The 27,007-nt window shown below is 45.7% G+C and overlaps 1 protein-coding gene across 2 annotated transcripts in view; it reads left to right on the forward strand.

Annotated features, from left to right (window-relative positions):
• Nucleotides 1-26,565, forward strand: part of Sh3rf1 (SH3 domain containing ring finger 1) — a 156,571-nt gene extending 130,006 nt beyond the window's left edge. The window contains exons 8-12 of one of the 2 annotated variants that reach the window (XM_036166515.1): nucleotides 118-288; nucleotides 3,922-4,181; nucleotides 5,574-5,797; nucleotides 15,135-15,487; nucleotides 24,158-26,253. In XM_036166515.1, the coding sequence (XP_036022408.1) occupies nucleotides 118-288; nucleotides 3,922-4,181; nucleotides 5,574-5,797; nucleotides 15,135-15,487; nucleotides 24,158-24,326 (1,177 nt within the window). In that variant the 3' untranslated portion in view covers nucleotides 24,327-26,253. Of the gene's footprint in view, nucleotides 1-117; nucleotides 289-3,921; nucleotides 4,182-5,438; nucleotides 5,798-15,134; nucleotides 15,488-24,157 lie in introns of both variants that reach the window. The other variant, XM_036166514.1, reaches the window with a different exon arrangement.
• Nucleotides 26,566-27,007: the final 442 nt, after the last annotated feature.

The following is a 27,007-nucleotide window of genomic DNA, read 5'->3' on the forward strand; positions in this document are numbered from 1 at the left end:
GCCATCGCTACTTGCCAGTTTAGATTTTACATCCTGTATACTTCTGCGTAAGATACTCACAGACTTACTCCAAGCAAGGGTTTGGAGATCTTAAGATCTTTTTCCCCTCTGTTCTAGATATATTGCTATATACCCGTACACTCCCCGGAAGGAAGACGAGCTAGAGTTGAGAAAAGGGGAAATGTTTTTGGTATTCGAGCGTTGCCAGGATGGCTGGTTCAAAGGGACATCAATGCACACCAGCAAGATAGGCGTTTTCCCCGGCAACTACGTGGCACCAGTCACAAGGTATGATGTTGAATCGGTAGTTTTCTAAGTTCCAGATAGAGTCTCTTTGTTCGTTCCCAGGCTTTTTCAGCCTATTCAGAGCCCTGCTTGCATTATAATTACCTGTTACATAGCCAAAGTTTGTAAAAATCCATATCCATATCTGCTAAAATTCCTTCTAATACCAAGATTCTTAGCTCACTTTTCATGTGGATATGTGTTGAAATTATAGGTTTCTGGGGTATAATCTCTTTGCTTTAATTTATGTGTGAAAAAAAACTCAACTCTGCCATTTTCAGTATTTTTTCTACTAAAGAAATAAAAGGCATAGTATTTAAATGAACCAAAGCTATATTATTAATGCTTACATGTCTGTGCAGTACCTACTATATATACCAGACAGATTTCTAAACACTACATTGATTGACTCTTGGTCTCTAATTCACTAATGTAATTGTTTTTTATCATCCCCCTCACTTAATAAATGGGGAAATTGAGGCACAGGGAGACTAAATCACATTGCCTGAGATCACATCATAAAGAAGTGGTAAACCCACACCGGCTAGGTCTGCCTTTATTTCATTAACATATCAATTACCTTTGAATTCTGTTAATTATTCTTTGTAATGCAGAAAATAAAAATTCCTTAAATATGGCATAAGTGAATTTTAAATGAAGATAGTTTTGCTCCTTGAGAGTTATTTGCCAATACCTGGGCACATTTTGCAGTTGATGATAGGGGGTACTGCTGGCATTTAGTGGATGGAGGCAAGAGATTCTGCTGAATTCTGCACTATGCGGGATAGCCCCCGATAGCCTCTCCCATCCTTTCTGTTGTTGGGATAAAATACTCTGACCAAAAGCAAATTCTCAGGGAAAGTTTATTTTTGGCTTCCAGTTTCAAGTCATAGTTCATCATGGAGGAAAGTCAAAGCAGGAACGTGAAGGCAGGGCTCGTTGCTATTCCACACAGTGTTACACCAACCAGGGAACCGACTTCACAGCCGGGGAAGTCTGGCAGGCACCATGCTGGCTCCTGCTACCTGGCTTGTAGACAGGTATAAGTTCAGTTATCTTTTCATACAGGTCAGCACCACATGCCCAGGACAAGCGTCTGCCCACAGGGGTCTGGGCCTCAATTCACAAAACAGATAACTCCCCACACATATGTCCACAGGCCAATTGGTCCAGACAGTTCTTCATCTTAGGCTCTCCTCTCAGGAGCCTGTAAGCTGTATCAAGTTGATAATTCTCATAAAAGAATAATCTGCCCCAAGATGTCACTCAGGCTCAGAAACCCTGACATGTATATTGCATGCATGCATGCATATATACATGTATACATGTTTACATAACTTTGCTTTTTTTTTTTTTTTTTCTTCTTTTAAGTGGCGCACCTTCTGGTCACTGAGGAAAGTAGCCTTGAAAGCTGAGAAAAATGACCTATAATGAAATTAACACTGCCCCAGATTTTGATCACTGACGCTTAATAAGCAATCCAGGTCTAACTGTATTAAATCATGCTTCCAACCTCCTGATTTTTAAACAAATGGCTTAATGAACTGACATGTTTGTCAGCTGTTGTCCTTGATTTATAGGCTGGCCAGCAGCCTAACCAAATGAAAATCACTATTGCTGCAGATGGTGACAGAATGTTAGCTTTCATTTGACTTGCAAATTTTTAATCAATATAAATCTTCTTTCCTGTACATGTTAAAATATACATTCAGGATCTGACACATCCAGAAAACGGCAACCAGAACCTTCCTGGTACAAATATTTATATTTATATTTATATATGTATTTGTGTGTATATATATACATATATATGTATTAAACAAGAGAAACATAATAAGCGATGATAATGAAATTAACAAAGGGTCACATTTTTGCAAGATTCCAAAATAAGTTGTTAAAAGCCTATGCACCTTTAAATCTGGATAAATACTCGCTTTTAGCAGATGCTCTGTAATTTACCATTGGGGTGAATGCTTGTTAATGAAGTATTAATTCTAGATTAATTATAAAGTTGCTATACACAGAATTGCCATTTAAATTAATTGAGAATATTTGAAAACATGCATTACACTAAAAAAATCCTCCATACTTGATTAAACTCAATAAGTAAATGTTTAGAACTGACCACATTGCTGTAGCTGAGAAAACTCTGGAAAGGTGGAAAAGAATTCTTGTGCACTGGCCTGGACTCCACAGAATTTGTATGTTGGGAATGGGTGTCTACAGCAGAGCAGGATGTGTGGAGCAAGTCAGGGCTTGCATGCATGAACCCACAGTACCTCTGTGTGCAGAAGATCCAGCCAGCCCTGGTCCCAGCGGGGCGGGGTTGGGCTGGGCAAGGGGCTCATGACACCCCAGCCCTAGCTGAGGAGCTCTTGGTAACTGATGGCTGCTAGATAGGGAAAGTCCGTGTTTTTCAGGGGTACCGCCCTTAAGAGGCTGTCCGTGCTCCAGGAGGTGGTCCTACACCTGTGCTTATAATGGGAACACCAAGTGGACACTGTGTGTTTAAAGACACAAACACCAACAGCAGCAGCAGTACCCGAAGTCGGGACAGAAAAGTGGCGGGAAAGACAGGGAGAGGAGTTGGAGTGAGTTTGAGCAAAGCATGTGGTATGTGTGTACGGAATTCTCAAAAAACTTAAAATGAAGCCATACCATCCTCTATAATCAAGAGTCAAGCTGTAATCACTTTATGGAGTGTAAAGCCAGCAAGCAAGGAAGCAATCTACAGGAAGCAATTAGATCAGGAGGCTTAACTTGAACTTTCGGCTAGCTTCTTGGAATGATTAGATCTGTGCTGGATCTTGAACTTGAGATTTGAGCTACATCAATAGGAAAAAGCCAGAAGGGCCATTCTAGTTGTGTGCATAGTGTGGTGTGTGTGTGTGTATCAGTGTATACACAGGCACTTATATACTATGTTAGAGGCAGATTGAGACTGTGTGTGTGTGTGTGTGTGTGTGTGTGTGTGTGTGTGTGTGTGTGTATGTATCAGTGTGTACACAGGCACTGTGTACTGTTAGAGGCAGGTTGAGATGGTGTGTGTGTGTGTGTGTGTGTGTGTGTATCAGTGTGTACACAGGCACTTGTGTACTATGTTAGAGGCAGGTTGAGATGGTGTGTGTATGTGTGTGTGTGTATCAGTGTGTACACAGGCACTTGTGTACTATGTTAGAGGCAGGTTGAGATGGTGTGTGTGTGTGTGTGTGTGTGTGTGTGTGTGTGTGTGTATCAGTGTGTACACAGGCACTTGTGTACTGTATTAGAGACAGGTTGAGACAGTCAAAGGAGGAAGAATGTGATATAAATGGTGGGTCTTGCTCTGAGTGAAGCAGGAACATTCAGGGTCTTGAAATTCAGTGGAGCCAAGTGGCCACAAAATGAGAAGCTGACCCTAGTAACTGTCTTTAGGCAGAGTATGACGTGTGGTTTGGCCACACAGAGTGATTCCAAGACCATTCTGAGGGGGACATCGTTTCTTTGAATATGCTGTTCTTAAAACCTTGGGAAATGATTCCATTCATTATTTAAAATGTTCTGTCTTTAAAGCTCTGAGTCATGTTTCTTGTGTTAATTGTTCCGTCTCCCACTTGGCTGACGGATTGGGTTTTCTGTCTGCTTCTATCTCGACAGGACGGTGACAAATGTCTCCCAAGCTAAAGTCCCTATGTCTACTGCGGGCCAGGCAAGCCGGGGGGTGACTATGGTCAGCCCTTCTGCTGCGGGAGGGTCTACCCAGAAGCTCCAAGGAAATGGTGTGGCTGGGAACCCCAGTGTCGTCCCCACAGCTGTGGTGTCGGCAGCACACATCCAGACAAGTCCTCAGGCTAAGGTCCTGCTGCACATGACTGGCCAGATGACCGTCAACCAGGCCCGCAATGCTGTGAGGACAGGTAAGAGGGAGATGGGACTGGAACACAGGAGGAAAGGGCTTACCCGCATGAGCAGGTCACTCGGGGCAGGTGTTGAGAAAAACAGGGATGAATTTAAAATAGATGCTCCCACACCTTATCGTCAGTACTTCTTTGTCACTGTGACAGATACCCATGACAGAAATAATCAAAGAGCAGGGACTGTTTCAATGGTTGCCAGACCCTATCACTGGAGATCTGTGGTGAAGCGGGACATAACGGAAGAGAGGGTTTGGTAGGGCAGAGATGCCATCTTTGTGTTGGGCCATGAAGCACAAGGAAAGGACCAGGACGAGATAGACCGTTCCAAGAGATGCCTCAGAGACCTACTTATTCTAACCAGGCCCACTTCCTAGTCGACCACTGATGAAGTTAGCACCTCATGAGCCAATCATCTCTCAGTACCACACGGCTTCTGACCGAGCCTTCAACACCTGAGGCCTTTCGAGGGGCATCTTAAGTCTACACCGTAACAGGTGTTTTATAACCATTGGCTTGGGCTCCGCACGCCCTGCACATTAGTTCAAAATGGATAGGTCTCACTTCTGGAAAAGAACGAGGCTGGTCCTAAGAATATGTGGGACTTGAAACATGACGTTCCTAGTCAAGATCTTGTCTCCAGCCTCACGGTTCCTAGCTGTGTGACTGCTGCGCGATTCTCTGCTGAGCCGTGTGCTGGTTATTTTTGATGAACTTAGTCACAAGTCTATTTTAGACTCGATAGGCATTCAAGTGCCTTTCTCCATTCTGCAGCATTGAAAACCCACCCAGAGTCTTGGGTAATAGTAAACTAAGAACATGTGAGTTCTGTCAGAAAGAACAAGCAGAAAAATGACAAGAGAGAGAGAGAGAGAGAGAGAGAGAGAGAGAATGTATAATAAGGACTTAAGACGGCTGTTTGGTTTGTTGGTTTCCATGGAGAGCCATCAGAAACTGGCCCAGTGTCTCTAATGCTGCCGAAGATGATTGTTCATAACTGAAGGACCTTGGGGGTGGTGACAGCGTATCTCCCAAGTCCTCAGCAGCCTCAACTGCTTACCTGGAAGGAAAGTATTATCTAGGGATCCAGCTAGGGCCTAAGTACGTTCATCTGTTCTCCATCCACGCTTTACTGCAGTAAGCAGCAGTAGCTGCCCCTCATTACGTCCGACACAGTGAAATAAACGACTCATATTTCAGTAAGCAGTGTTTCTATCGGGCCCTTGACCCTTTCTGTGTTCCCTCCCGTGTCGCCCTTAGTTACAACACACAACCAGGAACGCCCCACAGCAGCAGTGACACCCATCCAGGTCCAGAATGCCGCCTGCCTCGGTCCTGCGTCCGTGGGCCTGCCCCACCATTCACTGGCCCCCCAACCTCTGCCTCCACTGGCAGGTCCTGCCGCCCACGTTGCTGCTATCAGCCTCAACCGCACCAATGCTCCCCTGGCCTGCGCCGCAGGGGCTTCTCTGGCCTCCCCCAACGTGACCACTGCCACCCTGGAGACGGAGCCCGGTGGCCGGACGGTGGCCATCCTCCCTGGACTCCCCACGTCTCCTGACAGTGCCGCATCAGCGTGTGGGAACAGTTCAGCTGTGAAACCAGACAAGGACAGTAAGGTGAGAGCCCCGCTTTCTCGGCTCCCTTACGCCCAGAAGTCTCTCGCCAAGGACGATGGGACTCTTCATTCCCGTGTCTTACCGTGGACAAGTACATGGGCCACGTGCCCGGAATACAGTGGTGCAGAAACCCAGCCACTGCCCCAACCTCATGTCGAGATCTTGTGTTTCTCGACATTTTGATAACCCACCAAGTTGCCGGGCCCCCTGCTGGGTCATAGGGAGACCACAGTGAATAGGGTTTAGTCAACCTCACCTTGCTGCCTCTGGGAGGTATGTCTTCTCTTCTAGTCCCACTTACTCTTGCATCTTCCCGATGTCCTCACATTTTCCGGTCCAGTGTTCTTGCTTTTGGACAACTCCCTACTTAAAAGTATTTTCTTTCTTTCTTTCTTTCTTTCTTTCTTTCTTTCTTTCTTTCTTTCTTTCTTTCTTTCTTTCTTTTTTGTTTTGTTTGGTTTTTCGAGACAGGGTTTCTCTGTGTAGCTTTGGTGCCTTTCCTGGATCTCGCTCTGTAGACCAGGCTGGCCTCAAACTCACAGAGATCCGCCTGCCTCTGCCTCCCGAGTGCTGGGATTACAGGCCTGGGCCATTTCATCGATGAGAGGTTGGAAACTGTCCATCAAAAATGTTGTTTGCCGGGTTGGAGAGGTGGCACAGCGGTTAGCAGTGTTAAGAGCATTACTGCACTTACATAGGACCTGAGTTCAGTTCCTAGTGCTCATAATATCAGGTGGCTCACAACTGTCTGTAATGCCAGTGCCAGGGGATCTGATTTGCACTGTACTTCTATGCACCAATCTGTGTACACACACACACACACACACACACACACACACACAAAATTAAAAATAAATTAATTTTTTAAAGTTATTTGCAACTTTATTGTCTCACTAGTACTTTCAACCATAAATCAGCAGGGTTCCTTGAGCAAAAGGACCTGAAATATAGGGAGAAGTCATCTCTCCTTTGGGAGTTGGCTCCCAATAAATACAATGGGAAGCTGTTTTGGAAAACTTCCCTGTGCTTGTGCAAGAGAATAAAATGGATAGTGATTAATCATGGATAAAGTCTAGATGTCTGTACCTCAGCTTTGACTTTTTGCTCAGGACTCCATGCATTTCTCTTAAAGCTAAGGACCAGGACTCTGAGCCCCCTGGCTCTGTGGTAATGTATGTCTCTACTTAAGTGGCCAGAGAAGCCTGTAAATAGAACTTTATAAGGAAATAAACTTTATAGCCTGCTGACAAGTTAATATTTAATTAACTATTAACATGAACTTTTAAAAAAGATCAGTATCTGCTCAGTGTTTATAAATAACTATGGTAAACTTGTACTCAAACTGACACATCCAACTTTGTATTTTCAGACTCACTTTAGTAATCTGAACTTGGGCGCAGTGTCCTCGGTCACTTAGAACAGGGGCTCTTGGGTGCACTAATAGAATTCATTGACAGGTCCCCATGGTGAGCATAATAATGGGCCTTAAAGGCATCCTCCTCCTGGTCCCGTGATCCACTCTTACTGTTTCCTTACTAGTACAAAGGACTTTGCAGATGGAAATAGATGAGGGCTTACCCTTTTGGGTAGACCCAATGTTCAGTACAGGAGTGTTCCTGAAAGGGACAGAGGGTCAGGGCTCTTGAGATGGAGATGGGTAAAACACAGAGGGAATGACTTCGGGGATACAACACAAGCCATGGCATGCAGGTGGCTTCAACGAGCTAGAAGGCCAAGAAACAGAGGCCAGGAACCAGGCTCTTCCCTCTCCTTGTCCACAGGGGAGGCCTCCCTGCAACATCTGGATTTTAGGACCTGGTTTTTCTTCCCCCTCAAAGTTTGCAGTGATTTGTTTCAGCAGCCACTTGGATATGACATGAAGTGTCTGTCACCCCTTTGACTGCCCATCAGTGAAAAATGGCCTTTGACCTCTTCTTGGACATACTGGTGATTCCGAGTGCCCCGTCTCCAGATGGTGTTCTTGCCCTCTGCAGTCAATTCTTAACTCAGCAGATGTTCATCAAGCAGATATCTGTCTCCCCATGCCCTTCCTTCATTTTTAAGAGCCATTAGAGACCGCTGTTTTACCCGGTGTCCTGAGGTGTTTTTGGAATTGAGACTGTACTCTCTTAGGTTTTCATCTTTAACTCTTGCCCCAGATTTCATCTTTCCCTTCTTAACCCTGCCCTGAATTCACCGTAGACACTTCTGGTGGCACTAGTTCAGTAATTCCGTGGCTAGCATCATTTACAAAATCATGACTCCTCAGGACTGAAGCATGGCCCACTTCGTCCTATCACGAGAGATGTCGCCAGGTGCCACTCTGAGGTCCAGTCCTTGCCCCAACACTTCTGCCGTTGTTTGCTGGTGCTAAAGTCTTCTGGAAGAGCCCCTCCATAGAGTCCCATTTCCGCCTGAAAGCGCTTATAAATCTTTCCTTTAATGCCGTCCAACAATCTCCCAGATGGTCTTAGCACCTTAGAGCAGCTATACAGACCCATTAAAGAAAGAAAGGGAGGGAGGGAGGGAGAGAGAAGCTTCCTGGTCAAGAAATAGAATCTTTAGCCTGCATGGCATCCTAATTTTCTAGCTGGGTGGGTCAAGGGATCACCCCTAGAAAGGAGGGACCACCCCTAGGAAGGTGGTCATGATAAAGAGTTAGATGGAGGGGCTAGGGATGTAGCTCAGTGGTAGAGCGCTTGCCTAGCATGCACAAGTCCCTGGGTTCGGTCCTCAGCTCTGGAAAAACAACAAAAGGAGTTAGATGGAATAATTATTCTCTTAGTGAGATGCTGTACTTTTCCTTCCCAGAATTCCCGCTCCCCAGCGCAGTCCCTACAATCTGCGCTGAGGTTGCTATGGGGTTAGGCTCAGTCTTATTGCCCTTTCTAACTTGCAAAGGTCCAGCTTTTCCTCTTTCTTTTTTCTGTCTCTTTCCAAGTCTGCTTCCTCCAATTCTTCGGGCCTCCTTACCCTTTCTCTAAACCTTCCCTCCCTTCCTGGTAGTCCACCATGTCTGACTTACAAGCTGGCTTTTTGGAGCTAGGGCTGGTCTGCCTGTGTTTATCTTTTCATCTCTAATAAAGTTATCTTCAGGCTTCTGTTAAGCCAGTTCTTAAATTGTTTTATTAATGAATCTAAGAACGCCAAGTGGGGAACCTGATTTCCTGGTGTCTATTATCTGGCAACCACAGAGGAACCCTCCCCCCACCAAAAAAAATACTTCTGGAAAGCACTTCATCTTCTTTTTGAAAATTGGAGCCAAACATATTGAACTGACCCTGATTCCAGATTCACCCAAATTGCTCAGGAATTATTAGTTTGCACTGCAGCTGTTAATGTTCTCTGTGTGTGGAGGTGAATCTGTTCCGACCACTTCCCTTCCTTCATGCCAGGGTTCGCTCTCCCCTTCCGGTGCATATATTAACCTCCCCTTTCTTCCTCCACCTAAGAGCCACTGTTCACCCCAGACAGGAGGTCTGTGTTCTTTTTGTTTCAAATGTAACCTTAACATAGCCTTTTAATTTTTCCCCCCTTAGAATTTTGGAAAGTTTCAGCTCCTTCTGATTGCGAGCCTTCTTGCATTGCTAGGGGCCAGGTTCCGTCCTTTGTGACGGGCCTTCCTCTTGATCTTTTTGTACGTGGCCTTTAAGATTTTTTTTTAGCTCATTATGCCACACCTTGGGGGCTCCCACCAGGTCCTTTTGGAGGCTCTCCATTTTCATCTGCAGGATGACTTGCAATTGCAGGATTTCATTCTGAGCCCCCCCCCCCCAATTCCTCTTCCAACATTTTCCCTTTTGAACTTCAGGCTAGGCATATGTTTTCTTTAAACATTTTAAGATCGGTCCTTTTCAACTTTATCACAAGCTTCTCAGGGGGAACACTTTCTTCTGAGTTCTCCAAATGTCTGCCTCCCCGCTTCTATCTGGTTTCTCCTTAACTCTCCCCCACACCCCCACACCCCCCAGTTGATCAGAATTTTGGTCAAAGTGGTGATGGCTGTGCTTTCCGTGGGGTTAATCTGTGGGGAAGTCCAAGGTGAAGCGAATGGGAGATGGGGACGGGAGTTGGGGTTGAGACTTGGGGCAGAGTTCTAGGTATTTGTGGTGCCCTCTGGTCATGTCTTTCCCTGTCTGTCTGGGTCACCACCATCCACCAGGCAGTGTGTGAGGTATTCTTCAAGGATGGCTTGGCACGATTGCTGCCCCGGGGAGGGTACGGCTCTCAGGACCCAGATCGTCAGTGGGCTGCCATTGGTGCACTACAGTGTGAATCACATTTGGATGTACTTCCAGCTCTGCTTGCTGGAACTCCCCTCACTGGGGCCATTCCTCTGATTAGTTATGTATCTGGGAGTCCTCTCCCACAAAAATCTCAGCAAACAAGATGCTGTATTTTGTTCTGAGGTCAAAATGCTAGCCAGCGCTGACATATTTATTTGATGCTAAATTCCTGAATTGTATTTTCAAATATCGTCTCCGTTATTCCCTATTTGAAGTCCCGACCTGTGATTGTTATTCCTCTGTCCACGGTACTGCTAATTTTCACTGTAGTCACCAGTTTGACAGCTTTGTCTGGACACTCATCTTGGGTCCAACTGTCTTCGTCCTCAAGTGATGAAACTGTGTACAGCCATACCCAGCTTTTTGTCTGTGTGCTGGAGATTCTAACTAAGGTCCTCATGTCCACACAGCAAGAACTCTCCCCCAAATGAGCTGTAGCCCCAGTGTCCAGACATTGTCCCCAGTGAGCACACAGCCACCGTTTAGTGCCTCAGCTCCCTCAAGCTTCTAGTTCCTGGTGATGGTCTCCCTTGGGGGACCTCAGGCGTCCTGATCCCGACGTACGTTTGAAGGCCTTTCCTGTAATTCTCACGTAGAGGACCCTGTCACTTTTGTTCACTCCTCTGTCGTCTTTCCTCGTTATTTCCTCTGCTCAGACGAATTTTATTCTTTCCAGTTCTGTTTTGCTGTCCAAAACAAGCTCAACCACCTGCTTTGTCATGGAACTTTCTTAGGGACCTATAAATGGCCACGTTCACTGTCTCTGCTCTTGCTGAGAGCTGGGATCCAGATCTGGTCTTCAGAATGCCTGCCTGTACAGAGTTCAGCATGGAGGTGTGGGAAACGGGTGGGGGGGGGGGGGAAGGAGGGAGAGAGAGACAGAGACAGAGAGAGAAAGGGGGGGTCTTATCATTTTGCAGAGTAGAATCTCATTCTCCTCCTGGCTAGCATGGTGATTTCAGGCAGGCTTTCAGAACTTCAGGCAATGGGAATAATTAATTCCTACCTCATCAGGTTGCCGTGAAGACTAAATATGGAAATCCCCCTGATAGCATTTAACGAGACTGTTGAACCTGGTGATGTTTCATCATCTCTAGAATTTCAGGAAGCTTCCTTCAAGAAACCTTTCCTGCCCTGCCATGTCCCCCAGAGCCCTCTAGACTTTCCCCTGCTTGGATCTTGGGCAGAGAGCTCTTATGCAGCCAAGCTTGTCGCTGTCAGGCAGGAACTGCCCTGGACGCATCACTCTCCCAGAGCTGAGCACATTGCCTGCTTCGTGTTGGACACTCAGAAATATCTGCTCAAAGTATGAGTGATTATTTTTTTAACCACATGGCTTAATTTTATTTTTATTTTTTGAGATTCCCTACCTGAGGACCATGACTCTTGTATATTAGAAAACTGGTATATAAATTGTTGACCTGTGGGACCAGGAAGACTCTTGCTAATTTCTTCACGTACCTTAAGTGAAAGAAAGAAAGGAAGAAAAAGAAAGAAAGAAAGAAAGAAAGAAAGAAAGGAAGGAAGAAGGAAGGAAGGAAGAAGGGAGGGAGGGAAGGAGGGAGGAGGAGGGTGGGAGAGAGGGAGGGAGGGAGAAAGAAAGAAAGAAAGAAAGAAAGAAAGGAAGAAAGGAAGGAAGGAAGGAAGAGGACATGTTAATTTTTAATTGCTTAAAACATTTACTATTTTGCTTGGGATAAAGCCCAGATTCCATGCTTCCTACACTGTACTCATCTTTTATTATATATCTAATAGTAGGCATTAAATGGATGATAGATCTCTGGTTTTGTCAGTCTGCCCGCCCCCTATGCCGCCATGTGTGATAGGGATTGATTGACCCAGCACTTCTCACAGGAAAGCGCCCTATTGACTTCTAGGCTTGGTTTTGTTTCCTATGCATTTGTGCGTGTGTGCGTGTGCACGCTTGTGTATATAGACAAAGGCCAGGCATCAGTCTCCAGTATTGTTCCTCAAGAGCCATCCACCTTGTATTTGAGATACAGTCTCTGGATCTCTGATGGGCACAGACCTTAATAGATAGGCTAGGTTGACCTCAGCTTCAGAGAGCCAGCCGTCTTCACCTTCCCAGACCACCTTGCTCAGGTTTTAGCAGAAATTCAGAGGATTCCTCTCAGAGTCCTGAGCCTATGTGAACAGTTCTTTATTACCTGAGCCATTTCCCCAAGAGCTCAGTCAGTTTTTGTTTTGAGGCTCACTTTGAACAGGCCAACCTCTTACTTGGGATCTTCCTGTATTGGTCTCCCAAAATCCCAGTACCTGGGATTTTAGGAGTGTATCACCAAATCCAGCTACAAAATATTTTGAATATAAAAGTAACTCTGGTCATCGGCTGATTGGTTTTGATCTAGATAGTTCTTTTTTTATATTGATACTATTTTAGATCATTGTATCTGAAATGATTCTAAACACATCATTTCATCTGGCACTGGCTTCTAGGCAACCCCCCTGGGAGATGAGTTATTGAGGTTCCTCAGAAAATATATGCCCCATTTTTCATATATGCTAACATTATTTCTTCTAGATCACTTTACCAAAGTGTAGACTATGAATGTCTTTCATTTGTGCTGTTGGATTTTGAAATAAACAAAGATGCCCTTGGATAATAAGTGTGACTGAACTTGCAAAGTTATTTCTCTCAAGTGGCACATTGTTCTTCTAATACAGCACTGGAATATGATATAAATAGCACCCCCCCCCCCCCCCCCTCCCTTCTGCACCCCACCACGATACCTAATCCTCTGCCTTCTGCTCCATGGGTAGTTGGCATTGGTTGATGATGATAACGCACCCCTTAGAAGTCATTAACGAAAGTTGTGTTTAATGCGTTTAATCATTTTCAATGAAGCAAGTCATCCTTCTTCTTAATCACTTTAGAAGCTGCTCCCTGAGCGCAGGCCACTTATCTGATGCTCTTTTGAGTGCTCAGATCTGAGCTTCCAAGCAGCATCTTTAGCTGTGGCTTGCTGAGGTTGTAATTTTTCAATGGACTTGATGTTCTCAGATGATCTGTGGGGTCCGGGGATTAGACTGTGATTTCTCATACTGTGAGAGGAATAGCTGGACACTGCATATGTCCTGCTCTTTCCCAGCGCAGATGCCCCACAGAGAAATGTTACCACACATTGGCGGCCAGGTTGCTTCACGGACCACTGTTTTATTTCCTCTCGATTTGGGAAACCCAAAACCTCCTGCCCTGACACTCGATAACTACTTCCCATTCCTTCCCTTTATCTCACTCCCTTGCAATATTTTCTTGGGCCTCTTTACCCCAGTGGTGCCCTACCCTGTCCCAGCAGTGAGTGAGATGCCGAGGCATGCATGATACTGTCACCACACCCAAGCAGGTAGTGCAAGTTTGTGGGGTCATTTCTTGGAATGTGCCTTGTTGATCCTCAGAAAATGTGACATCCAAATAAGAGAATGAAGCAAAACCCCCGCAAGATGAGTTGAGATCAGATGAAGGATGCAAAAGGCTCCCCTTCTGTGTGGGGGAGGGGTGAGGAGATGCACTGGCTCTGCTCATCTGTAGCCCAGGCCAAGAAGGCACAAAAACAGATGACTCTAACTCCTCCCTCCCACACTTTGCTTTTCCTGTTTCCAGCCCATGGAGCACCACACACTCTGAGCATTGTTTATAACGGGAGACTGCGCGGTTTCTCAGAGATCTTTGCTCATCATCAGATAAATGGCTGCTCTGGGCTCCTCCTGTTTTCTGCCGTTCTGTCTCTAGTGGAATTATGTTATTGTAGGTAGAGATTCATTCCCCAAGGGGATTTTTATTGGGTCTGACTAACTCATATTGCCAAGAAGAATTCCTCACTGTTATAGATCTCCCTTTGAGCCCTTATTCCGTATCTCTGTTAGTGGGCTTTCATTCTAAAGAAATACTTCTCCGTGAAACATGTCAATTTCAGGCAGTGTTGCTGCTCAAAGGACTTAATTGCATCGTTGACATCTTAGTAAAACAATTTCAGAGATCTGATGATGACGACTGCGTTACACCTGGTGACTAGAAAGGATAGTGGCAGATTTTGAAAATGAAGTACTTAGCTCAACATCTGGCTTTCTTTGTAGAGCCACAAAAGAAAGTATCAAGAGACAGATTCAGAGTCTGGTTTTAAGAGCATGAGGCTGCTGGTGGTGGTGGTGGTGCTTTATCTGTGCATATGTTTGCAAGACCAAAAAATAAAATAAATAAAAACCATGAAGATACTAGTACACTGAGGCTTAGCCTTAAAATTTTGTGGTCTTGTTTCTGGGTTTGCAATCAAGGAAGTTCCTTCACAGTAGGGATAGTTTGGCTTCTGTCACTGTGGCTGGTTAAACTCAATCAAGGTGCTGACATGTAAGAAGTGCTCTAGCCCTTGACTCCGATCAGGGCATCCTTCCCGAGAATGATAAGGCTCAAATGTGTCGATGTGGAGTCGGGTGTGGTTGGGCTTCTATTGACTCAGTACACAGTTGGCTCACGGAGCAGTAATCAGAGGACAGGCTGTGTTTTAAGAAATTGAACTCATAATCTGACATTTCCAATTTACTCTGCGGTATCTTTTTGTGCCGTGATTAGTCCATTGATGGAGTTTAGTGCGTGTGCACGTGGGATCTCGTTCCACAGTGCCTGTGTGGATGTCAGAGGACAGCTTGTCCTTCTTGGTTCTCTTTCTGCCACCTGGGGTGTGGGGATGGACCGGTTCTTCCGATTTGTTGGCAAGCTCCTCTACCCACTGAGCCATCTCACTGGCTACTTGTACAAATTGGTTTTTTAGAAAATGGTTTTACATGATTTTAATCTGTTTATCTTGCTGCCCCGGTAGAAGCTAGCAATGAACAAGAGAGTGTCCAACACAAACAGAAGCAGGCAAGCAGAAAGGGAGAAGCAGTAACGAAAGGTCAGGTTAACTTCACACAAAGACTGCCCGGAAGAAGGTATTGAGTAGCCGGAAGGCAATCAACAAGTCGGAGTGCGCTGGATATTACAAGAGCAACAGAATGGCTGATCGCCAACTAATATCTGTGCTTCTTTTTTCCAGAAAGAAAAAAAGGGTCTCCTGAAGCTCCTCTCTGGCGCTTCGACCAAACGCAAGCCCAGAGTCTCGCCTCCAGCGTCACCTACCCTGGACATGGAGCTGGGTGCCGCGGAGGTGTCCTTGCAGGGAGCCGTGGGTCCCGAGTTGCCGCTAGGGGGCGTCCACGGCCGGGCGGGCTCCTGCTCCACTGATGGCGATGGCCCAGTGGTCTCCGGGACCGCAGCCTTAGCCCAAGATGCTTTCCATCGCAAGGCCAGCTCCCTGGACTCGGCAGTGCCCATCGCTCCACCGCCTCGGCAGGCCTGCTCCTCCCTGGGTCCCGCCATGAATGAGGCCAGGCCTGTTGTTTGTGAAAGGTGAGTCCCGCTCCCCTCTCAGAGAGAAGGTCTAGGAGATAATTTTTCTACAACGTCCTAAAATTTCAAGCCGAATTGATAATGACATTCAAGCCCAGGCTTTCATTTTCTGCTTGCAACAGCAAATCTTTCAGCTGAACTCCTTCATTACTTACCAATACACCAGCATTCCCCTCCACTTTCTAGTTAATGGCTCCAGATTCATAGCCACATGACACCTATCAATCACTGTCTCATCCAGTGGTTTTCAACCTTCCTAATGCTGCGGCCCTTTAATACAGTTCCTCATGCTGTGACACACACACACCCAAGTATAAATTTTCATTGCTACTTCATATCTGTAATTTTGCTACCGTTATAAATCGTAATGTAAATATTTTTGGAGGTGGCAGTTTGCCAAAGGGGTTGAAACCCACAGGTTGAGAACCGCTGAAATCCTTTATGTCTATGAAGAGCTTACACCACTACCGGCTGGAGGTGAAGCACCCAGACCCTTCTGCCACTCAGAGAATGCTTTTCCTGTCTCCTGAGCCGGAAGAACACAGTGTAGGTTCAGATGGCTCTCCTGCTTCCTACATTCAGAATGATGAACATTCTTTTAGTGATTTTGGCTTTGAACAGCACTTACAAGTGGGAATTCTGTTTCATGCAGCTGCGGGGGTCTAGGCATGTGTTAGGGAAGAAAATACACTTAATAAGATACCTATCTACCAGGATTATAAAAACTGGAGCGTTAACTGCTACTTACTTCGGAAGAACATGTCATGCAGTAAGTTTTCATGTAATGTAAACATTTAACCCTCATTTCTTTAATTGTTTCGGTATACTTCATTCTCTCTAGACTTGAATTTTATAAGATAAACGAATTTCTAGTTTTTAGAGGTGTTCCCTGTGGCTGACATTCTCTTGTGCTGCAGGGTTGGTGATAGTGGGAGCTTTAACACGTAGTAATGATGTCTCCTCATGTTGCCCTGGCTGGTCTCAAACTCCTGAATTCAGCCTCCACCTCAGCCTGCCAAGCAGCTGGCTAGCACTATCGGTGTGTACCACCGTGCCTGACTTTGTGTTGTAGGTTGGAAATGTTCTCATTTAAAAGGATTTAGGCTGGAGAGATGGCTCAGCAGTTGGAAGCAGGGTACTTTTCTTGCAGAGGATCCAAAGTTCAGCCCCAGCCCCAGAGCAACTGACGCCTCTCACCTCTTCGGGGACCTGCACTCAGGTTTACACACCCATACACATTCACACACATACACATAAATCTTTAAATAATAATAACAACAACAGAATCACTGAAATTCACTTTTCCTTTGGAACTGTATTGATGCCTCATGATTCTGTGCCACAATTTCAATTAAGAATAAACTATAAAAGTGGAGAATGAATGTCAAACAACCTATATTTATAAAGTACACTTTATCATGCATTTTCATAAAGAGGTAAAATAATTTTCTGTAGCTCTGACTGACATAAAGCCAGTTTTGAAATGGCACATTACCCTGAAAATGTGCCCCCCCCCCTGCACACAGATCCTTCTGTGTCTTCTCCTTATCCATTGTGATCTCCATGAGGCTTTGAAACCCAGTCCCAGCTTCGCTCTGGCGCTCTGATTCTGGAGTGAGCCTTTCCCCTGCCTCCTATCCTGGAGCTAGTCCAGTTAGTTAACTTGTGGACTCACTTTCAGTCACAAAGGCTCCCCCTCTCCCTCCAGGCCTTGATCTGCAGTTTTCCCTCATGCCCTGAGGCTGTTTAACCCCCCCCCCCCCCAATCCTTTGTGGAATCTGAGTGCCTGTTTGGAATGATGGTTCACTTTGCCCACATTATCCCTAGGCCTTGGCTGGGCACCTCGGCCTCCTTGCCACCCCCATTATGCATGCCTTTTCAATCGCCAGATGTCCTCAGTCTCTGTGGCTTCTGCATCCCCATTCTTTCCTCTTAAAAAGCACTTTCTGACAGCAGGCTCCGCCTTTTAGGCCATCTGAAAGGAGAGCTGCTAACCAGACAGGTGATGGTGGTGTTTCGGGATCGAGGGAGGCCCATCAGATAGGGAACATGAAGAATTTAATGACGGGACAGATGGAACGGGCCCTCCGGAAATCTCTGGCAGGTTTTCATATAGCCATTTCAATTTTTAGGAGAGGGAAGGGGGTCCTTAGGAAAGATTTCGGCCCAACTTTATATTTTTATAATCCATATGCTCAATGGAATATTAAATATAATAGCCATCCCCAGCAACTTTCCATAGCCTCCCCACAGTGCTGGCGATGGTATTTATTGAGCTCGGATGCTTAAGCCTGCCTGCCTGACTGTAAAAACAATGGGAAAGTGGTCTGTTGTCCATGGAGAATGGAGGGTTTGGGTTAATAGAGACCTAGCAAGCGTGTCATTTAAGGATTACCTGTTTGCCTATTTCAAAACTTTCAACACAAGGAGAAGTACTTAGAGCTTCAAATGGAGAAGGTGTGATTCAGAAAGCACATGAAGTGTTTTGTCCCTTCACTCACAGGGTACACACCAGCCCTGGCAAAATGCACCAGCCCTGGGTTGGTCATGTGGGACTTTCATGAACACGTGTTTCGGGGTGTATTGCTAGGACAGAATGAGGCCACGTTCATCGGCAGGAACAAGTGGAAAGTCCCCTCTCCCACCACGGCCCTATTTCATAAATTGCTGGGAGAAGCAGGGGACAGGGTAAAGTTAAAAAGGGGGGTGGGCTGAGGCAGCTGAGCTGTCAAGGGGAAGGAGCAGTCACATGACATGAAGGGGCATGGTCTCATAATCAGGAAGGTTGAACCTTGAAGTGTGTTGACTGGTCTTGGTGTCAGCGGAGAGAAAGTCTCCTGGGGAACAAAGGGATTCTTTTGTGTTCATGAGAGAGACCACTGCAGCAAGCAAGCAAGCAATAGAATGGTATCCTGGAGGCCGACGATGTGTAGTTGACCACAGCACACAGAATAAAACAAATATTTTTAGGCTCTACTTTAGAGAATGGGAGAAAACTAATTAGGAAATTGCAAAGTGAAAGTAGAAATAAAATATTTCAGATGAGATGGAAAATAAAAGAACATGTGACTTCACGCACGCATGCACGCACGCACGCACGCACGCACTACAGATGGCTTACAGAATTGTGTCGAGTTACTTTTACCTGTGCGTATTTTTGAAGTTTAGGAATTAAAGCAATAACCACATACCCCAAATTGGGAAAGACCCCATGGTCTTTGATCAGGGATTAAACTAGCGTTCTTAGAAACATACAAATTGGATAGTGGTAGATTTACAGAAAGGCAGTCGGGCTTAACCAGCATGATTAATTTCTTTGAGTCAGTGACAATGAGCCCACTGAGTGAAGCAATGGACATAATTTATTTGGACTTTGCACATGATCCAAAGCCAGCTAGGGTGGTTTTGCCAGTAAAATACTTAATTGGATATCAGATCGCTGTGACAACGGGCAGGAAGCAGTAAATGGTTACTCACCCAGACCAGGTTGATAGATAGAGTGCCTCTCAGCATCACAGGGGGACCCGCGGCAGTCATGTGAGGGGACATAGAAATGGCAAGGTGTGAACTACAGACAGCCAATGGAGGCAGGGAAAAAAAATGAAAGAATAGGGAATTCTGTACAAACAGAAGGTTGCCGGTGTCTGCCCAGATGGGATGACCCAAACCGGAAGTTTGGCAACATGTCTATAGTGTACCTTCTTCAAGCAACAAGAGTCTGTTTCTCCAGCTGCACCCTTGTGCCTGTCCTAGCCACGTAGAGGTGGAAGCCTGTTTAGAGCTAAAACAAGCCACACCTGTGTGCTTTGTGCAAGGGACCGGTGTACTTCCCAACAACCAGAATACCCGGCAGCCCTTCTCCTCCGACCTCTCTCCTTCTTTCTCACACATACGTAAACGTAACCTACCCCTGCTATCCTGCATTCTTTCACTCTCTCTCTCTGTCTCTCCCTTTTTTAAACTTATGTTTCTATTATTTGTAGTCATTGATTTATCTCATTTTTTTAATTGTGTAAAATAGAGTTAACCCACAGCCAGACATAATGCACAGAGTGAGAGTTCCTGGAACACTCTGTCCTAAATGTGATGTCTCCATCAAGTCCCTCCCCCTGGGCTCAGAGAACCCTGCGGAAGAGGAGGCGGGAGTATAAGGGGTGGAGGACGCCAGGAGAACAAGGCCCCCTAAATCAACTGAGCAAAGCTCCTATGAACTCACAGGGCCTGCATGGCTCTGCACCAAGTCCTCTGCATATATTTCATGGCGTCCAGTTGGGTGTTCTTATGGGATTCCTGAGTGTGTGAAGAAATAGGTCTCTGATTCTTATGTCGTCTCTTGGGCTCTTTCTTTCCTATTGATTTGTCTTGTCCAACTAACTCTGATACGGTAGTTTGTGTTTCATCTTACTATATTTTATTTTGCTGTATTGTATTATTATCCCTTAGAAGCCCGATCTTTTCTAATGAGACACAGAAAGGGGGTGGGTCCCAATGAGAGGGGAAGTGGGGACGAACTGGAACGATGCAGAGGGGCAGGGGCTATAATCAGAATATAGTATGTGAGAACAGAATCTATTTTCAATAAAAGGAAAAATAAAATATAGTTAAAATTTACCACTATTCAAAAGTAAAATCTGATGTGCTGAGTGCCCTTTACATTGGTCATTCATCACTGTCCATCTCTAGAAAATTTCCTGCATCCCACACTGAAACTGTATCCTTCACATGTCTGTCTGTCTTCCCCATCCTGCAGCCCCTGAAGAAACCATTCTGCTTTCTCTCTGCATGATGCTTCCTTATCTGTGGAGTCCTGGAATAGCTTTCCTTATAGTGTGGCTTATTTCCCTCAGCATCAAGTTGTCAGGATTCCTCCGGGTTGTGGCACACCTCAGAATTCCACTTGTTTTTAAAGAACATCGAACATTTTTAAAACATGCTTGCTGTGTTATTAGATCTTTTAATCATTCGATGTGCTGAATAAGAACCATCGTCTGTTTTGCTCTTGGTGGCGTGAGGCAGATAGACCGAATTTGGCATCACCCCACAAGCAGAGAACAAATGAGACAGGAACTCAGATGGTAAAAATCCAGCGTGGACTGAGCTAAGGGCCATGAGAAATATACATGGGGTCCTCTGGGGTCTAGTCAAGCGTGAAATTACTTCCAGGTATGGGGCTGGCGGTTTCACGGGGGAGATTTGTAGCCAGATCTTGAGAGGTTGATAGGGCGTGGATGGACAGAGATATCGTCAAAGAAATGCCCAATGCAAGGAGTTGCTGAGGTAGGAGAAGTGAGGCTGTATTTGAAGAGACGTAGTCAGGCTTTGGGGAGTGTTTGGAATGTTTGTGGTATCAATAGCAGCAATAGCTATAAAGCAGGATTAAGGCCAGATCGCTGAGGGCTTTGTGTAGCAGTGTGAGGATTAACCTTACAGACAGTGAGATCCTGTTAATGATTTTTCACAATGGGTACCTACAGGCAGAGTCACTTCATATAAATCTTTGCATTGCATGTGGAATGGGTTGGGGACAGGAAGAAATATGATGCAAGATGAAGGGAATGGAACATAGTGAGGTTGTCAGCCGGAATGGTGAGAGGATGGCAGTGAGGAGGACAGATTGGGGTGCAGGTTTTGGAGGTAGCTCAGCAGGTGCCACGGAAGGTGTGCAGAACGTGGCTTTGGTTCAAGATGTTCAGAAGTGCCCAGGATCCCTATTCACACAAAGGCAAGGATAAATCCAGCGACACAGAGGGTGGGGGCAGCAGATGTAGGCCCTCACAGCTGTGCCGTGCATCTGTTTGCTGGTCTCTGTCAATACTCTGCTTGGCAGAGCTTTTGGTGCCTGAGCTCACTGGGCTACCCTGCCAGCGTTTGGCTTTCTGAGAAGTCTCAGTACAAACCACCTCACCAGGCTCCAGGCCAAGGGCTGAGCTGGAAGGCTTCTAAGTGGAGTCTGCCACTGCCTGCACCTGGCAGTCCTCACATGATGAAGACTGTGTCACAGTTTCCATTATGAGCAGGGCTCCTCACTCCACCCCTCCCCCTCGAGGTCTATAACTTAGCCATGACAATTTGCGCCCACTGGGAACTTGGCAGGAAGATAATGCTCTTAGCCCAGCAGCCATTCTAGTTCTGAGTTGTCTGACAAAATTGGTTTAGTGCATTTTTATAAAATGCAAATATTAATCTAATTCACTTTTTTTCAAACTATTTTAGTCCCATTTTTAACTTAAAGCCACTTGCAGGCTGTCAGTCAGAAATGTATCTCGTGAGAGACGTACTCAGAATATGCTTTCAGTCAGCGGTCTGTTCCCCTCCAGAACTGCAAAGCTTTGCTTAAATTTTAACTCGTCCCAAATGGCAACTACATCATTGCTTTTTATGAGGATTTTTAGCCTGTTGGCATCAGACCTGAGAAATCACATCTGGGTCCTTCCTTTAGATCAGCCCACAATGAAGTTGTGAGCTTGCTTTTAAAGATGTCGGTGAAAGGATTCCCAAACTCTATGTCATTCTAAAGTGTGTTGAACTCTCAGCATTGGGATGTTCTTTAGCTTGTCGTCTGAGTTCATTTGTTAGTTACAGGCTGGCCTGTGACTTAAAATTCCCCCCCAGACCCCTGTGCTCCCTTGAATAAGCCACATGCTTAAAGGAGACGCTGACATTCTGACATATGTGTCGCCTACTTGGGACATCACTCTTAAAAATCTCCTCATGCGGCCAGGCGTCGGTGGTGCACGCCTTTAATCCCAGCACTCTGGAGGCAGAACCAGGCGGATCTCTGTGAGTTCGAGGCCAGCCTGGTCTACAGAGTGAGATCCAGGAAAGGCGCAAAGCTTCACAGAGAAATCCTGTCTCCAAAAACCAAAAAAAAAGAAGAAAAAAAAATCTCGTCATGCTGCTTGTGAAATACATTGCCTAAGTCATTGTAGTACCCGTCCCCAGGGGTGGAAACTGAGACCGTGTTAACTGGCTCAAAGTAAAGGTGCTCTAAGTGACCATAAACACTGTGTCAAATCCCTCTTCACCCGCAGGCAGGGCCACCTCACCTCTCCCCCGTGCTCTGCATTTGCTTAACCTCATCTGTAAACCCACCTGTCTGACTTGGCTAAACCTTTCTTGGAAAGGATAAACCACCGGGTGCTGTGCTTTAGCTGCAGACCTGGGAGTGTCAATCGGTCCCTGTGCCCCAGGGAGCTGAGTAATTGTTGGCCAGCTATTTTGCTTTGGTGGAAAAAAAAAAAAAAAATGAGACCACTTGCTGTGATCTTTCCTACTGTGCGTAGATTCTGGTTGTTATGGGGTGGGGATTGGAGGAGGACTCAGGCTGTAAAGATGTTCACGTGGGCCTAGAGGGTTCTTTTTTTTTTTTTTTGGTTTTTCGAGACAGGGTTTCTCTGTGTAGCTTTGCACCTTTTCCTGGAACTCACTTGGCAGCCCATACTGGCCTCGAACTCAGAGATCCGCCTGCCTCTGCCTCCTGAGTGAGTGCTGGGATTAAAGGCGTGCGCCACCACCGCCTGGCGAGGTTCCATTTTTAAGGCGGCTCCTTCGTGTTACTGTTGACTCGTTTGGGGAAGAAGCTTCAGATCCTCATGTGGTGTCCTCATTCGGGGTGTCCGGTTTTCCCCATCTGCCTCTGAAATCACACTGCCACAGGCCATCCCTATGCTTTGTAGAAGTAGCCTGTGAAAGCGTGAGAGGAACAGAGGCAAGGTCGACTAGAAGATGCCTACGGTACATCACCGCCACCCACTTTGATTGGGAAAAGCAGGAGCAAGGAAGAAGATAATGTCTAGTAGAGAAAAGACTTGGGTGTCAAAAGAACCCCAAAGTCACCTCCACCTCGCTTCCTTAGCTGCTAACTAACCATAACCCTGCATGTGAGAGCGAGGAGGAGGGTAGGTGAGGTGATGCTAATCCACAAGGCTGCTGGGTTTTTAAGCTACACCTCCTTCACTCACCATCTGAGATGAGAACCAAGGGCAAGCCAATAGACTGGAACGGATGGAGATTGGGATGTCAGCATCGTTGCTGATGGTGGCGGACAAAATTTGAACCCACAGTTCTCTATTCTCTGTGTGGACCTTGGGACCTTCTTCTCAGCAAGGGACTCGGCTATGCAAGGCAGGCAAACTTCCTCAGAACCACACTGCCTTCTGGATGTCAAACTCAGTGGTAGGAGACAGAAGGCATCCTTCTAGGTAGACCCCCAGGCCACAGACCTGACACCCCACCTGTCCCGACTCATAGTGTGAAGGCAGACCAGAGCCCATACAGCCTGTAGGAAGCAAGTCATAGCTCCTATGAGCTCCAAAATCAAATCTACTCGTCTCTTCCTGGAGTAGAGGGTAGGACAGAAGTGGTTCCCCTCTTAAGAATCCATATGAAACATAGCCTTTGGTATGGCCAAGATACAAATACCAGAAGCTGACAAAAATGTTCTTGCCTGTGTAGGCCACTCAGCCACACCAGCCTGGCTATCACTAGTGGATTAAAATGAATACAGAGACTCAAGTCTTTGTTAATCCCAAGTCTGCTAAACAGAGATTTGCTGTATTTGGAGTTTTATGAACCCTTGTAAATTCGTGTGTAAATCCTGTTGGCACAGAAGACGGATGGTAGCCCGTCATTTTTACTGCTGATCTGAATAATCTACTTCTCTTTTGTAGGCACAGGGTGGTGGTTTCCTACCCGCCTCAGAGTGAGGCGGAACTTGAACTCAAAGAAGGAGATATTGTGTTCGTTCATAAAAAACGCGAAGATGGCTGGTTCAAAGGCACGTTACAAAGAAATGGGAAGACTGGCCTTTTCCCGGGGAGCTTTGTGGAAAACATCTGAGGAGACTCCACGCCGAGGAAGGACAACATCCTATCACATGACTAAAGAGCACAACGCAGTGCCATCGAGAAAGCACATCTGTGGACTTCCAGATCTTGGAGAGCTGAGCAGAGGATGGGCACGTGACTCCAGAGCCCCGGCCTGGGTACCCCAGCAGGCAGGGGGAAGGCGGTGCCTGCGTGGGCCCCGCCCCTCTGGGTCCTGATGTGTAAAGCGTGCCTTGTACTGTCTAATGAACTATACAGAGAAATGTCTTTTTTTTTTTAAGATGTATAACTAAAATGGACAATTGTTTACAAGGCTTAACTAATTTATTTGCTTTTTTAAAACTTGAACTTTCTTGTAATAGCAAATTCTTTGGATTATGATTTTTTTAAAAAAAATTATTAATTTATGAAATGATGGCTAAGGAGAAGCTGGATTCTCTCCTATTGAGAGCAAGAGATTCTTTTGACATAGAATGCATCTTCCCCCCTCCCCTGCTTGCTCCCCCACCCCCCCCCCCCCCCCCCCGTTATATTTTGCTTCTAGACAAAAATGCCAGTTTTCCAAACAGACAACCGAATCAGTACCAGCAAGGACCTGGGGGCGGGGAGACAGTGGCTTCTGGCTAGAGGAGTTAGTGGGTTGGTCCCATCTGTCTGCTTTGATCAGAAAACCAACCCGAAGACCTAATCCTCGGTTTCATTTCCTGGGTTTTTCATTTTCCTAGAGTGGAGTGGGTAAAGTCAGGAGGAAAATAAAAAAGCACAACCCTTGGCCAAAAATACGTGTTTGCTAACACCAGCTCAACGCGTTGGTTGGGAAGTAGGAGAATCTGACGTTGTAGTCGCTGTGGCTGTGTGTGAATGACTTTGAAACATAATCCCCGTTTTCCCCTCAAGTGATCTGCATGCCCAAGACACAGTAAACATTTGTGAGTCGGTGGTAAGAGGTGCGCTCGTGTTGACGTCAAAGGCTGTAAGAAACACTGTGAAAGTTCCCACTCATCCATCCATGGTGATTCCTCCACCATCTTGCATGTGTTGCCGGATTCCCACAGTGCTATGGACTGTGCATGGTGTGTGTCTATCATTGCAGTTTACACTCAGAATTGACCGATACAGGCGGTTTAAAAGACAAGATAAACAGCATTCTCTTTCATACCCCACCACCACTACTGACCGAGACATCTCGAGTGTGCCTGCTCGCTGTCTGGTGAAGGCATCCGTTAGCCAGCACACCCATGGTTAGTTAACATGCTCTTTCGTGTGTGCTCTCCCAGTGGACTGATGTGAAGGGCGAGTTTATCCAGGAGACCCCTCACTCCTGTGACTGTGTTCAGCTCTGCAAGGCTTGCTGGGAGTGGCTGTGCCCACACCTTACGACTGTGGCCAGGTCCAGCCAAGCCCATCTTTTGAGACCCATCCTTTGATGTCCGGTGGTGTCTTTTTCCAGTTGCACCCCAGCCATGGGTCTGGGTAGTCCTGAAAACAGCTGGAGGAAAGACGACCCGGTAGTGAATGAGACTGTTCTACAGTTCTCACCTGGGGAAGTTAAGAAAGGAAGTCAACAGATAACCAACCTTTTCCTTTTCGTTTTTTTACGTTAAGAAAAAAAGTAGCTGGGAAATAATGACATGAACTCAAGAATCAAGTAACGGCAAGAGATTCCATTGTCTTAAAAAGATACATAATGTGGTTGGAAGTGGAGTCATTCCTGTTAACCATTTTTTATATATATAAAAACACTGTATATTATGTTCCTTTGTGTTGAATTTTTAAAAAAAAAACTTTACTTGGATATTCATGTAATATATAAAGGTTTGGGGAAATGGACTTTAGTTAGAAAAAAGCTGGCATCAGCTTTCATTTGTGTGAGTTGACACCAATGTGTCATAATATTCTTTATTTTGGGAAATTAGTGTATTTTATAGAAATTTTAAAAAAGCAAAAAGACTACTACAAGTTAAGATGATTTTTTTTTTTACCTGTCTTTTCTCCATATTTTCAGCTATGTGACTGAAGTATCCCTGGTAATTGTTTCCTGGTATAAAGTTGGTTACAGTTTCATCTGTTGGTAGATCATTAGGCGATGTGATGTGTGGGCTTTCTATTGGGTTTTTGGAGACAGTAGATGGATGTTGTAACAGGGGCTTCTACAGTGGCACCAGTGATAAAATGTCAGTTTATCATTCCTTTTGTTAATTTTGAGGACTGGATTAAAGGTTTCATTATTAAAAATTGATGTTCAACCCTTCTGTGCCCTTTGCATCAATCTGTGAACTGTTTGCTCTTTAGAATGAACAAAAATAAAACAACTTGGGGCTGGAGGGGTGGCCCAGCTGTTAAGAGCTTGGACTGTTCTTACAGAGTACCTGAACTCAGTTCTCATATTGGTCAGCTCACAGGTGCTTGTAACTCCAGCTCCAGGGGACCCAACATTCTTCTGTCCTCTTCAACCATTGGGCGCGTGCGCGCGTGCGCGCGCGCGCGCACACACACACACACACACACACACACATGCACGCATGAACACACATACACACGGCCACACATACACATATATGCATGCACACACATACACACGCACACACGCGCGCATGCACACACACACTCGCACACACACACACAGATTTCAAAAACTTGGTCACTTTTGACTTAATTTCTTTTTTAATTAATTTATTCTTTGACTTAATTTCT

The sequence above is a fragment of the Onychomys torridus genome, chromosome 17 (genome assembly GCF_903995425.1).
Source record: "Onychomys torridus chromosome 17, mOncTor1.1, whole genome shotgun sequence".
Lineage (NCBI taxonomy): Eukaryota > Metazoa > Chordata > Mammalia > Rodentia > Cricetidae > Onychomys > Onychomys torridus.